General features: G+C 43.0%; 1 protein-coding gene across 3 annotated transcripts; it reads left to right on the forward strand.

Moving 5' to 3' along the window:
* The first annotated feature begins 8137 nt into the window (after window positions 1–8137).
* On the forward strand, window positions 8138–10919 carry CYCS (cytochrome c, somatic). Of its 3 annotated transcripts, none has more exons than XM_082046400.1 (3): window positions 8138–8237; window positions 9329–9505; window positions 9674–10919. In XM_082046400.1, the coding sequence occupies exons 2-3, from the start codon at window positions 9337–9339 to the stop codon at window positions 9820–9822; spliced, it is 318 nt and encodes a 105-aa protein (XP_081902526.1). In that variant the 5' UTR covers window positions 8138–8237; window positions 9329–9336; the 3' UTR covers window positions 9823–10919. The 3 variants fall into 3 exon arrangements, with proteins under 3 accessions (XP_081902526.1, XP_081902524.1, XP_081902525.1); XM_082046398.1 differs by having other exon boundaries at window positions 8154–8309; XM_082046399.1 differs by having other exon boundaries at window positions 8174–8305.
* Window positions 10920–14835: the final 3916 nt, after the last annotated feature.

Consider the following 14835-nt stretch of genomic DNA (forward strand, 5'->3'; position numbering starts at 1 on the left):
AGTACATAACACATTTACTGCACAAAAGTTTCATCAATCATTTGTATCATGTATCTGTAAGCACCTGAATGAAAAAGCTCTAAACTTTTTGTTGGGTCACATTCATCAGATTAAAAAAAAAAATCAAAAGCTCAGAAAATATATTCTAATTTACTGGTTTAGTTTTATGCTTGGAATATGAAGATGGCAAAGAGATGAATATAACTTTTTTTAAAAATGGCTTAGAGACATATCCTAGGAGCACAAGAGCACATATCTGCAATGCAAGCCATTTAGATTGAGTGTTCTCAGTGGTCTGAGACTGAATGCTTTAGAATAAGCTGATCCTGGGCAGTTTTTAGTGTCCACAAAAGCATCCAGCACTGATCATTGTCAGAAACAGTGCTAAACCACTTATGTTCTCTGATATAACACTTTACTCATTGTAAACACAGATGTAAAAACAAGAAAATGAAGCTGGATATTAAAACCTGATTCTAAAATAGGGACAACCAGGCAATTACTTGGTTACAAAAGTCTTGAAAACCTGACACAATGGGCAGCAAAACTGGCACGAGATCTGTGCAGGGAGGAATCCCACCTCTCCTCTGACAGAAACACCCCCTGGCTGACGCCACCTGCAGGAGTGATTTGCTCTCTATGAAGAAGACTGTAGGCCTGTAGGTTTATGAATTATCAAGACCTTGTCTTGTGATTTGCTCAGGCTTCACCCTCAGCAGCTCCTCGTGCTGCCACACAGAGCCCTCGTGGCTCTGCAGAGAACTGGGTATATATTTAAAAACTTTCAGCCTGCCATAGCACACTAGCTTTATTTCTATGGGAGAACAGAGCTCGGTTTGCCAATTTATGGCCTTATTTTTACTTACGTTATCAATGGTTTCTCCTTTGAAAATCCTAAGGTGAGCAAAGTGGGGGGGCGTGGGGTGTTGGTTTGTTTGTTTTCCAAGACTCATCTGAACCATGGGGCCATGCTAGTGCTCTTATTTCATGAAAGCTCCTCCTATCTGGGCTATGCCTTAAATACAAGAACTGTGTAGGCTTTAGTAGATTACATTAGATTAGCATTTCATCACTACATAGGGAGACCCAACCATACAAATCTGCTTACAAAAGGAGTCTTAATTTGGAGCTTTTCTCTGGGCTAAGTTGATGCTTTGGAGACTAATTTGACAATATCTTCATTTAAGCTGTTGCGGAATTACTTCTTACCCTATAGCTCAGATTATTCAGAAGATAATGTCCCAACTGATCACATAAATGAAAGGACAGTAATCTTTGGCTCCCACAGATACACAGACCAAAGGTATTATCAGTGTAGGCAACTGTCATCCCATTCAAACAGGATATGGCTGAAATTCTTCCGGTTTGATTCATTCGGAAGATTTATTTATAATTGAGAATATGGTAGCTTTCACCAATTATTTGTCATCTAAAAACAGAAACTGAGGCCAGTAGAAATTACTGTTCTCATAGCATGCTTTCTTGTCATATGGAATCAGTTTCTCAGAAAATGCTCAAGGACATTTATTACACTTTTATTATTTTAAACTTTCCAGTAAACTGTGGCAAACTCCACAATGGTGTAAGACTATCTTTAAAAACATAATGAAATTAATAAAAGGATACTCTTTTATTTGTCTTTCAATTCTTGAGAGCTGAAAGTTAAAGTTCTTTTCCAAAACCAACAAAATTATATTTTTAAGAAAAGCTGAACTTCTGACTAATTGCCAGGTGCTGAATCTTTCAAATGTGAACATCCTTGGAAGTTAATTAACTCTGACCTGAATCCAAACTTTTTTTTCCATTTGCTATCTTGAATCACCTATCTTTTTAGCCTACTTTCACTATGTGAACTGGTTTATAATGATTCAGAATGAGTTTCCTGATAATAAAACAGAAGTTGTAGCAGTCCTGTCCTAGGACAACTCTTGTATTTGGAAGTCAAATTGCTGTTCCACACTTCATTGCAAATTGCCTGACCAAGCACTTATGTTTTGTACTCACTGCTCCTCTATACTCATGCAAACGAGATGCCCCTGTTGAGTTCCTTTGCTTCAAACCATGAACTGATTACAGAGAAACTGTACCCCACACTGCTGGCCATCTTACACGGAGGTCCATGGCCTCATTATACTCTTTGTGAGTTGACAGATAACCAGACATCTGTCAGTCTACAGGCAGATGCTACAGCAAATGCTCAAGCAGGGCAGTCCAGTGTCTCAACATAGCAGAGCGAGGCAGTGAGTCCGTGTTCTCAGCTGGACATCTGTGTGTGTTTTAAGTAGACAAAGAGCAACTCTGAACCCCTGTTTGGTCTAATTTTTTGAGTGGCAGGCTGTAGTTGGACTCTAGGTGGTATTTCTGAATGGAAAGCAGACCTGTGGAATGGTTAATTTGTTCAGCACCATCCGGGACATGGGGGCAGCCTGGGGCCACACTGAGGCCTGCAGCAGGTGCCTGAGCAGCTCATCAGTCCCCCTGGAGAGGACAGAGACAACTTCAAGACCAATGCACTGATCAAGTGCACTTACAGGTACCACTGTGGGGGGGACCCAGGCATCCAGGAGGGACTCAGGCATCGGTAGAGGGGAACCAATTTGGTGGTACTGGAGTTCAGCATCATGGGGGTGGGGGGAAGATAAAAGAGGGGCACTGAGGGAAAGGGAATTGATGTGACACAAGGTAAAACCAAAGTTGTGTGGAACCAAAGTTCAGGGTCACGGAGACGGGACGGGTTGGGGGGGTGCGGGGGGAGGGAAGGGAGGATAATAAAAGAGGCGACACCAGGGGAAGGGATTCGATTTGACACCGGGCGGAACTAAAGTTCAGGGCCACGGGAGTGGGGGAGAAAATAAAAGAGTGGACGCCGAGGGAATGATTTGAAATGACACCAGGCAGAACCAAAGCTAGGTGGAGCCAAGTTTCAGGGTCACGGGGCATGGTGGGAAGGGAGAGGAACGGATACCGAGGCAGGTGGGGACGGGCTAAAGGGGCACCGAGGCCCCCCAGTAGACGTGGTGGTGTCCATGAGGGAAGTAGAGGAGGGGGACACCGGGGGAATGTGAAGCAGGTGAGTGTAACTGCTTTGTGCATGGGATTGTAAATTCTTGTGAGGGCCTTCCTAGTTTTTCAGGGGCTTTTTTTTTTTCTTTCTTTCTTTTTGTTACTCTTTTTTCCCCCTTTTAAAAAATTCTTCTTTTTCCCCCTAGTTTTTCCTCTCCCCCCGCCCCCCCGCAGTTTTTCATTCCTTTCCTAGTTGTTGTTGTGGTTTTTTTTTTGCTAGTGTTTCAGAGCCTCCCTAGTTTCTGGTGTCATCTGATGGGTGAGGTGTTATTCTCATGTGCAGGTTAGGAAGCTGAGGGTCCGCTGCAACGTGCAGAGCTCCCTCTTTTTCCACCAGAACTCCAAAACACAGAGAAAATGCTTCTGTGCAGCTGCTCAGGACAGCCCTGCGTCTCATGTAGAGTCCAATTCTTTGTGCCATGGGTGTACGTGTTCCTCCTTCAAAATAAAGACCTGCTGCCCGGTGTTTCAGCGTTAGAGATTGTACCTGCTGGAATGAGTCTGTCCTCCCCACAGCTTGTGGTCGGTTCCATTGCGTCACCTCAGCAGCATCACAGGACTTGTTGGACAGGTTGTCGGCAGTCAACAGTCTACAATCTCTGGTCATGTCGAGGTGCTCTGGTGTTTTTTCCTGGAAATTCCAAGGTCCTTGGTTTTTATTATTTTAACTACTTATTTACTGTAAAAGATTTTGAATAAAATCTTAAATAAGAGTAACTAGAAAAGTCCTTGGAGTAAATAATGCCTATAATCTATCCTATTACTTAAAACTCTGCAGACAGTAATTACCCCCAATTTACATAATAAAATTAAAAATAGCAGAATATAAATACTGGAGCACTAATCAGAAGTGATACCTGTACAGAAAAATCCTAGTTCATAATTTTAAAAAAATCATGTGCGCTAGCCAGTTCACTTAGTAGTAAAGTAATGATTAAAACGTTACAGAATAAATAAATAAAAGGAATATTATTTTGGGGGGTTCTAGTGCAGGTTCCAGGTCAGCACATCGTTCTGGAGTGGGGTTGGGTTCTGAGCTAGGGGGAGGTTCTAGAATATAGTTCAGTGGATACTTCTGTTTTAGCACCTCCTGAGGATTTGTGGTACTTGTTGATGATAGCGAAGCAACCCCTGGGGAGGACTGTGGAGTCCTGAGGATCCCAGTAGAGACCTGGGGAGTTGATGTGAGTTCAGAAGTCTGGGGAGCCCTGAGGAGATGAGGTGCACCCTGGGAAGGACTGGGAAGCAGATACAGAAAGAACTCTAAACTCTGCCTTCATCTGCTAAGATCAAATCCGTCAACTGCCACTCTGCACCCAGCAGTGCAGAAAATATTTCTATGTCCCACTCCCAAATATTTCATCTTTGTAACACAGTCACGTGACAATATAGCAGCAGTTCTTTTTAATGTGACAATAGCTTTTATCTTTCTACTAATGTAAAATGTGCATTGAATGCAATCCAGATGGTCAACATAACACCATTTAAAAAAAAAAATCACAAATGTCTGAGACAACTGCACAAAGCATAAATACACAGCCACAGGAAACTACTATTAGGAGAGCTTAAAATAAAGCCAAGACTTGTTTGCTAAAAATGTTACACAAAAGTATATGCTATTCACAAGTTCAGCCTTGTCTTTAGAAAAAGTTTAATATGTAGTGACATGCAGCAACTGCTTCTACCCAAATGCCCTGTAGAAGACATAATAAACATAAGCCCTCAGTATATTCTACATGACAGGACTCACAGCATAGCAGTGTTGAAAAGTAACCCTCAAAGCATATGTTTGCCACTGCAGAATATTTTGCTCTGCAGAATCCTAGTACCAAGAATTTTTCAAGCCCAGCCCAGAATTAGTCCTTCATGTTGATAAACCAGGTTTTGAAAAACCTATGGAGAGATACACCTTTCTCCTGAATAATTTCAAGGGGGAAATGAGAGAGAGAGAAAAAAAAAAAAAGGCAGGTCTTGTGAACAACTTCAGTGCAGTTCAGAAATCATAACAGTGCAAGTTAGTCAGCACTGGTTTGTGGTGAGGTAAGATTTATGACTCAGGTCATAACTCAAGCTCTTTCTTAAAACCAGCTGACACCACCGTGACTGCAGCACAAATCACAGACTCACCACTGCTGGCACAGCTGGTAACCAGCAGCAGCTCAGGCCTGGGCTACTTCCCCACAGTAAGAGGATGGAGAGGCCAAGGTACTCAAGGACCTAGTCCATGATGATTTCAACACAATAAACGGGTTGCAAGCTATTTGTCAAAGGCCAAACAAGAAGTTTATTACAGAACTGAGAAAAACAAAACACATTCTCCTGAGTTCCAGTCTCAGCCCACAGGGCAAGCTTGCTTCTTTAATCTGCATCGTACGTCCTGAAGAGAACTGGCTGGTTCTTCTGCCGTGCTTCCTTTAGTATTGCACTTCACACATCTGGTTCATTTTTCCTGCCTTCAGGATACAATTACATAGCAATAATTCTGATTGCAAAATAACTATTCTTTCAGTGTGTAATGGTCTGAGGTAATAAAAAGACTAAAGTATTTCAGGTGTAACTACAGTGAATAACTGAAAGACTAAAATATGAACCTTCTAGGCAAACCACACCAAGGCTGTCAGTCTAATGAATGTTAATCCATGCAGTAAAGTAATAATACATTGAAAATGTGCCCTGAGCCATTTTAGTTTACTCCAGCAATTCAAACCCACAAAGCCAGAAGAGCCCTCATTTGTCTCCACCATTGGCTCTGGAAGTCCCACAACATATTCTGTCCTCCCGAAGAAACTGGACAACACGTGTGGGATTCACACAAAGATATGCAACAGATGCTATGTTTAGCAGAAAAGGGTAAAATTTCACTATTAGCCTGTCCTACCACAGAATATTTCAAGAAGTACAACACCGGGTACCTTGAACAACCTGCCTTCTTGCACCTTCTACTTTACTTACAGTCCAGTTCTTACCACCGTGTTGCTCCAGATTCACACTTAGTAACACCCAAATGGGCTTAAACAAGTAAGTCAAGTCCTCTCCACTCTAGGTACCTCTTCTTAGCAGTGAAAACACATATTCATATATGCTTACATGAGGCAGAATCTCTGTTTCCACTAACAATATAGTGTGCCAACCCACAAATACTCTGTATCATTTACACCTTAGTGAAAGGGTGTTACACCATGACTACTGGCAGTCACGCAGCAGACATCTGCATGCTCAGGTGTCAGGCAGAGAAGACAACAGTTCATTTCACACACTAATTTTTAGTATACTAATCTTCAGTGCTGAAAACCTCACAGGTTTGGTACTTTCCCTGAGAGCGTAATTTCCTTGTTTCAGAAGTTTAACAAAAAACAATTAATTCATCTTGAATTAAGGCGCAGTTTTCAAAAACATCTTTCTGAAGAACAATTAACATTGCTACAGTGACCCTCCATGTGCATCAGAAGGGTTAACTGTGAAGCTCAACATGCAATGCTCAGTACAGAGCATACAAATCTAGAAGGCAAAATCCAACAGAAATTAAGACCTGCAGGTGTGTGAATCTGCATTCTGTGAAGGGAAAACCTTTGAATGGATGCCACACCAAGTGCTTAAAGAAGCTTAAGTATTTACACTACAGTAATTTCTTAAAGCAGCTTAAAAGGTACTTTCAGCTCCTTCCTCTTTTAAAGAGAGACTAGGCATCTTATCACAAGATTTGTGACATTAAGTTACATACATCTGATTGCTGGAATCATATAAGACACAGAAGTCTTACTAAATAAAATCATAGTCCTTACAATCATGGTAAAATAAAAATAAATAATAATAAAAAAACCCAAACAGATAACATCTTTAGCTTTTAAAGTAGTATCTTTCCAGTTAACCTCATAATTCTGGGTGCCTGACATGATTTGAGTTGGGCAACAGCAGAAGTTAAGATGCCAATTTAAAGTGGTTCCATTGCACATATATTACCGCACTCGCAAGTATATCAATTTAGCTGTATATCATAAGCAAGTTAGTTATATTGTCGTACATGTACAATGGACTCTCTCCAAACAAGGAAGTAATAATTTGCTGAATATTTTTATGAATTGTCTGCAAAACTCCACCATTAGAGGAACCCCTGATGTATTTTTACCATGTCCTCATTACCTCTTGCTTCGTGCTGGCACTTCCCATGAGCACTGCTCTGCAAGGCCATTACAGGAACACACTTAGACCAGCTCCAGCATGGCACAGAAATGCCAGACAGGGAAATCCTTAGTTTTAATGCCTATAGTTAAGGCAAACAGTTCACTTCTTGTGATCACTGCCTTTTGATCACAGGACATTACTACATGCAGCTAAGAGCCCTTCCTTGTCCTCACCAAGGAGACTGAGATGGCGGTCATGTCTGAAATTCATTATTTAAACTCTAAGAAGTCCACAATGTATGGATTTCAACACATCTTCTTCAAGCACCACAATGCTGCCCAGCCTCCTGAGGAGACATCTGGGCCACCTTCTTCTCTTCCCGTGGCGATCCCTTTGGTAACACCCTCATCTTTGACACACCCGTAGGGTTTCAGCATCCCCCAGCACATGCAGGATCCAGCTGCTCCCCCTCAGCTCCACGGGCCGGCCCTCCTCCAGCCCGAGGGGTTCGCTGCTTGGGACGCCTCCACCTCTCTGTTCTCTCGGCTCTTTCTGACCGTTTTTAGAATCCAAGCGCACGCTCAGCGGCGAGCAGCCGCCCCCGGCTCCTTCCCTCGCCCCAGGAAGGTGCCAGAAGCCCCCGCGGGCAAGGGGCGGGGGCCACGCGGCCCAGGCCCCGCCCACCGCGCCGCCACGCGCCCGCCCGCCCGCGCGACCCTTGCTTCGTCTTCCGCTGTGCGCATGCGCCCGGAGCCCGCTCCCGCGCGGGGGCCCCGTTGGTCTGTACGTAGCCGAGTTACGTCTGACGCCATTCCGCGGGGAGGAGGAGGGGGAAAAAACCTGGCTCCCGCCAACCGCAACCTACCCTGCTAGCCCGCAGCGCCGTGACGTTTGGCTTGATGGACAGGCGCCGAAGCCAATCAGACGTCCAGCTGGCGTCAGTTGATTGGTTGTCGCGCCGGGAGAGGCGGGCCGAGTACCGGCGTGGGTTGGTTGCGTCAACACCGGCTTACATAGGGCGGAGTACAGCGTGTCCTTGGGCTCAGACGCCGGTGGGTCCGGGAGTCATCGGGGTTGCGGTCACCGCCGTGGGCGCAGTGTCAGTGGGGCGGCCGGCCAGGCAGGTGCGGGCAGCAAATGGTGGGGCAGCCGCGGGGCCCCGGGCCCGACTCGGCCTGGGCCTGAGGCCGTGGCCCGGCGGGCCGTTATCCTGGAGGGGTCGGTGAGGCAGGCCGGGCGGGAGGCGGTGAGGGACGGGGGTGTGAGGCGGGCGGTGCTGGTGTCCGTTCTTACAGCGTGTTTCGCACCTCCGTGGGCTGGGGCGGGGGAGCCCGAGGCCGCGGCCTAAGGAGGCGGCCGGGGCGCGGCGGAAGGTCACGGCGGGGCCTGGTGGCACCACTTCGGGTGGCTGCGGCCGGGGGGCCTGGAGGGGCCGGGGCGGGGGTACCCAGCCTGCCCGGGCTCTGCCGGTGACCGCTGGCGGTCGGGCTGAGCCGCCGCTCTGGGACCGTGCCGCGGTGGCGCCGCTTGCCGGCAAGGTCCCCCGCGGCGGGAGCGGCTGGTCGCCCCAAGGTCAGGCCCCGCGGGCCTAGAGCCGCAGCCGGGCGGTGCGGCTGCCCTTAGGTGCTCTCCCCAAACCGCCCGCAAATCGCGTTGCTGCCGGCGGGTGCTGGGGACGCGTCCCGGCCGGGGCAGGAGGAGAGCAGGGCAGCCCGGTGCCGCCCGCCTGCGGTGTGTGCGGGGGTGATTTTCCTGCTGATAACGAAACACGTGCAAGAAGGCCTGTCCCTTGACACAGGGGTGTTCGTGAGTAGGAAACTTTACTATTATAGTAACATAAGCTGTATATGGAAGTCGTGTTCAATTTACCCTTCGAAAATTATCTCTGTACTGTTTAAACACTGCAGGGCAATTACTTTGGCTGAGGGAAGGTTTTTCCTGCTCTTCAAGCATGTTTATCACCTTGATACCTTTTAATGTAGCCTAAGGATTTTATGCTAAACTTTAAACCCAGGAGCTATCGCTTGTGGATAGAAAGCATGCTGGAGAATTACTGATAGGCCATATATGCGGTTTTGTAAATCAACAGGACTAGGTGACCTTGAAATTGCCATGCTGACCTCTGTGTGTATTCTTGGTCTAGTGCTGAAAATGGGAGATATTGAGAAGGGGAAGAAGATCTTTGTCCAGAAATGTTCCCAGTGCCATACAGTTGAAAAGGGAGGCAAGCACAAGACTGGACCTAACCTGCATGGCCTATTTGGACGCAAGACGGGACAAGCTGAGGGCTTCTCTTACACGGATGCTAATAAGAATAAAGGTAAATTTAAAGCTGTTCTGAGTTACTAGAGACATAAAATAATCAGTTGTTGGTGATAGTTCTAGAAGTACTGAAACCTGCTGAAAATCAAAATAATATGGAGGACAAGAATATAAGTGTGCTTGTTACTTTAAAGTCACAAACTATCTTTTTTTTTCTTCTCTCTAGGTATCACTTGGGGTGAGGATACCCTGATGGAGTATTTGGAAAATCCAAAGAAGTATATCCCAGGAACAAAGATGATTTTTGCGGGTATTAAGAAGAAGGCTGAGAGAGCAGACTTAATAGCATACCTCAAACAGGCCACTGCAAAGTAAAAGTTATCTGCTGCCTTATTTATTTCACAAATGAGATGGCAATGGAAATGTCTGTCATGAGATTGGTTTTTAAACTTTCTATTTTTACATGTACTGTATCTAACCTTAAAATCTGTTTCACCCGCCAGATAACTTTGCCCATGGTGGGTCACTGGAGTACACACTTGTTTGGCAGCCACTAACTTAATGGAAACTATGTAATTGGGTTGATTTAAGTGACTATGATGTTCAGTCATTCTTGATAAAATTAAAAAAAAAAATAAACATTTCCTGCCTCTTCATTGTTTAAAAAATATATATATATATATATAAAAATGATCAAATGAGCAATTGTCAACAGCGTAATAGCTTTGACACCCTAGCTCTTTCAGATTAAAAAGCAGAGTGTTTTTTGGCATCTTCCACTGTATATCTTCTGTCACACTACTTTAAAAATTTTACTAAAAAAACAGATGATATTTTTTGAAGTTTAATCAGTGCTAAGTGTTGTGGTATATATTAATCTGTCTAAAGCTTGCAAAAAGAATGCATTTCATCTGACTTAAACCATTTGTGAAATGGTGGTTGTGCCCAGCCACTTTTCTAAGGGAAGCATGTTACCTGATTTATCCAGACTGAGAGTTGCATGCGCCAGTAGACTATAATTCCCCTTCAGAAACATCTTCAGTTCTGAAATATTATTGAAACCCTTTGCTCAGTAAATCTTTCAAAAAAAAAAAAAAAAAGCCATTCTAAGTGTAATGGATAGAAGAGAACATCCTGTTCTGGAAATACACATGCTAAAGACTAAGCTGAGAGTTATTAAATGTTCTTAATTCAGCAGAAGCATTCACCTAAAATCTACTGTTATGGGCAATTTCAGATGAAGGGGTACAGGAACAAATGCTGAAAGGAAACAGTCTTCCTCTGTGCCTGGCTGTAGCCAATGTCATTACTTCTGAAGGTTCTGTTACGCACAGTGTGAAACAGTGTTTTTAATGTTTTATCTGCATTTTTTTCTTACTACATGAATTGTTCAGATGAATGTATTTACTGTGTACCAACAGTAAGGCATAACTCAGAGCAATCAATACTGTAAATTAAAAAAATTAAACGTCTTGTTTGCTGTACGTGTTTAAAATTAAGTGAAAAACAGTGTGAATGTAGAGAAAAATTAGGAATCAAGCTTTACATCATTAAGAAACAAGCAAAAAGCTCAGCGTGAAAGGAAATAAATGCTAGTGGAGTTGGTGTGAGAAGTACTTAGAAGTGTGGCAAAGTTAGCAAGTATTTTGGATTAGAACTAGCAAAGCTAAGCTCTTTAACAGCGCTCTTGCTGTGTTTCCTAAGTGGGATGGGAGAAAACTCAATGTAGCTTGGAAAGCTGTAGCTATGCTGTAGGATTGGCTGAGCTGAAGTCATGTTGAGTACAATAGCGTACTTAATCACTGAGTTGTGAAGGGCTGTCACTCAGAATTAATGAGTGACAAGAATTAAGATTACTAACAAGTTGTCACAGTGGTTGATACCATATGTGTTGTGATTTTTTTTATTAATCAAACTAAATGTGCAAGCAGCATTCCTTGCTAATAGGAAGGCAGACTTAACCAACAGCAGCTTCTCTACTAGAAGTTTGTTAAGAGATACTTTCAAATTGTAGTATGTTTCTGTTCCAGTTCTCACAAGTGATGTTCATCATAGCGCCTTTTTGGCTATGCAGAACTTCCTTTTCACTGTGTCAAAATCCTGATAGAGCTGTTATAGATAAAGAATGCGACCTTACCCAGCTCTGCAGTCTGCTGAAGTGATTACAGTGGATTACATGGAGGCAGCCGTGACATTCTCTGTTCTGTCAGCACCTTTATGAGGTGAAAAAAAGACTTTGTGATCTCCAAGCTGCTATTCTTCCCCAGTTGAGCTGGAGAAGAAATGGACTGTAAAGAAGAGGATTTTGCAGTAAAGTGGCATTTAATTCTGCACAGGCAACAATTTACAAAAGTAAGTTAACATCATCAGAAAAACTTCTTCAGGAGGAAGCAGAGTGACCTTTTGTCCCAAGTAAGTAGAGGACACAATTTAGCTTGCCTTGTTCTGTCTGTACCTCAGAGGCCTTAGTGCAAAGACAAGTGCAGCTCATACATACCACTGAAGATGGAGAAAACTGAACTCTTAATTCTAGACTGGGGATGCATCCTTGTTTACATTTAAGAGAAACAACCTTTCTGACCTTTGAAATTTCATTTTTCTCTCTGCATCCCTAGACAGCACGGGCTTACATTTGCTGTAGCCATTTACTGCTGAACAAAAGTATTTCTACTAGTGGATCAGCAAAGCAAGAATATTGAAATGGAAGAAGGTTACATTATCACTTGTTGAGATGAGTATTAATGGAAATACTTGTGTGAGTTTTTTGGAGGGTAGGACTGAGGCATCCAGACTGGTTGTGAAATCAAGCCTTAATTCTTTGATTTCTAGGTGTATAGAGTAGGAGGAGTGAGGTTTGCCTCTTGTTATATGAAGTAGCAAGTGTAGTGTTTTTCTTTCTGATAGTGATATCAGTCCAGACATTTGGTATTTCAGTAGTTCCTTTACAGTTCCAAATTAGGGAATCAATGCACCATTGCCAAACATTGCACCATCCTATAAAAATGGTACCTGGCTACAAGTCTACAGATTTGTTCAGGCATGCCTTTCAAACTGATCTTGCAATATTTTCACATGTAGTTATGCAAATGCATAACGATTATAAATGGCAAAAATTACTGCGAAAAAGGAAAATTCAAAAGTATGGCTTTTCATAGTATGACTTTTCAAAACCAAAATGAAACAGATAGGATACTTTTAAAATTATGTAACTTCTTATTTATTAATTCCAGTGAAATTTAGTGATACAGAAGCTCTTATTTGGAATCTAACAATTCAAGTGTAATTCCTCTATAAACAGCTAAATTTGGGTAAGTTCTATTTGTAGCTGTCTGGGCAATTGTAGATAATGGCTTCAATTAAAAATATGCTCATTTTGATAGATCTAGCCTTTTGTGGGATTATAGAATACTTTTCCTTTTTTTGGTATAAAATAGAGCATCTGTGATCCAAAACAAATGTGATACATTATGCTTCACTTTGGGGGAGAACAGAAATAAAATAGGAAATAGTTAAGAACTATTCTAGATATTGTAGTCTCTCAAGGCCATTAAAGCGCATGCATTTACCTCTGTAGCAATCCTTGTCATTTTGCCTTTATCTAAAATACATAATAAAACACTTCCAGGGCCAAAGACAACAGAAGTCTCTGTGTCACTGCGTATAAGATGGGTTCAACTGTTCCAAACTGACATCCTGAAAACCAGGTTATTCTGGGAGGGGAGCAGCCCAGAGGTAGCAGTAGGAAACATTAACCCTGGGGAAGGGTGTGAAATCCTTTCCAGAGCTGCGATGGCTGAGTCAGGACACCAGGTAGTTCTCACCATCTGCTCACAGTTCAGAGCTTGCCTGTAAGTACTTGCATGTTTTTTTTCCAGGATCGTTCTTTTGATCTGAAATACATAAAATGTAATGTTCACCTTTTGAATAATTTTCTGGTTAGAGGTCTCACAGGAGGTGAGAGATGTGGATGACATGTTGGCTTCGGTGACAGGATACAGATTCACATCCCTGAATTTCTGGACAGCTGCATTAACCACCAAACTGAGCATGTGTGCTGGGGAGATGTACTCTGCCTCTGTTGGAGCTGTCATTACGCAAGAGGAGATCCAGAGAGAAAATTAGCAAAGAGGAGCTAACTATAGCATAGTGTTCAAAACACATACCTTGGAACAAGGGAGAAGGTGTGTTCTTTCCAGGTTGTTTATACATTTAATTTTAAGCAGTCTTGGATAAAAATAAACCTGGCAGTGGAGATCAGAGGTCATTAGTCTGCTGGTTTAACATCTCATTAAGGCTGTTTGCTGCAGCTTCCTCCTGCGGGCCAGTGTTTGCTCAGGAAATGTGAGTCCCTGCCTCGTTCCTATCAGAATCACCTGCTCTCAAGATGCATCTTCCCCTTCCTCATTCTCCAGGTGTTAAAGCATACTTTTGTTTGCAGCACTGTGCTGTCCCTGTCTTACCACACTACCAGTTGTTTCATCATAAGCACTCAAAAGCTGTTGACATCATGTAGTGTTCTCATCTTTACAATACCCTGCAGAAATTCACTGCTGATGTCCCCATTCAGTTGTGACTGTCTGGTGACAATTTCCTTTTAAGATGTCTGATGGTTCTCCCATCTATGTGATATTGTCTTTATTAATAAAACTGACTAAAGCAGGTAAGAGTTGTATGTGGCTTTTACCTGCAATGTGTCTCAGGATTTTTTTACTGGGAGCTGCAGCAGGATGGTGTGGGCATTCCCTGATCTGTAGTGCTTCCAGATGAGTAGGAAAAATACACCACATACATAACAGGGAATTTTTAATGTATCGCTGGTATCGCCTACATGCTGCCTCAAGAACCTGGTGGTCTCAGCCAGGTTTCATTGCAGGATTGTGCCTACACTGACTGTAACCAGCATTTCCCTGAAAGCATTTCTCTTGCTGCTGATTCATTGCTTGGAGAACAGAGGAGTGGAAATCAGGTATCTACATCTCTCACCTTGTTTCTTATGGGACCTTGTATTTTTAACTCTCAGTTTAACTGCTATTCATATTAGATCTGGAGTTCTTCCCAGTGCTATTTTTAAAGCAAAGGTACGACATTTTCAACTCTACATATTTTTGCCATAGTGATGATTATAATGCTGATTCTCATGTACAAACTGTCATTGGTTAGCTTACCCATCTGGTCTTTCTCTTCTTCATTTTGCCTGTTACTGTTACAATTTAAATTTCTTTTGTATTGGTTGAACTGCTGGCAGCTTCTTGCACTTTACTATTCAAATGTAGTCTTTAATTTACAGGTCTCTTAACTCTATAGTGGACTGGTTTCTAAAGTTTCCAGGTAATGACTTTACTTGAAAGTCCTTTTTTCGTTGTCTTTTTCTTTTTTTTTTTTTAATTC

Source organism: Streptopelia decaocto, assembly GCF_964273445.1.
Source record: "Streptopelia decaocto genome assembly, chromosome: 2".
NCBI classification, from domain to species: domain Eukaryota; kingdom Metazoa; phylum Chordata; class Aves; order Columbiformes; family Columbidae; genus Streptopelia; species Streptopelia decaocto.

What these genes read in the sequence shown, in the direction of transcription:
- CYCS (XM_082046400.1), top strand. Translation starts at nt 9,337, where the DNA reads ATGGGAGATATTGAGAAGGGGAAGAAGATCTTTGTCCAGAAATGTTCC. An exon ending in GGATGCTAATAAGAATAAAG is followed by an intron (nt 9,506 to 9,673) that starts GTAAATTTAAAG and finishes TCTTCTCTCTAG; the next exon opens with GTATCACTTGGGGTGAGGAT.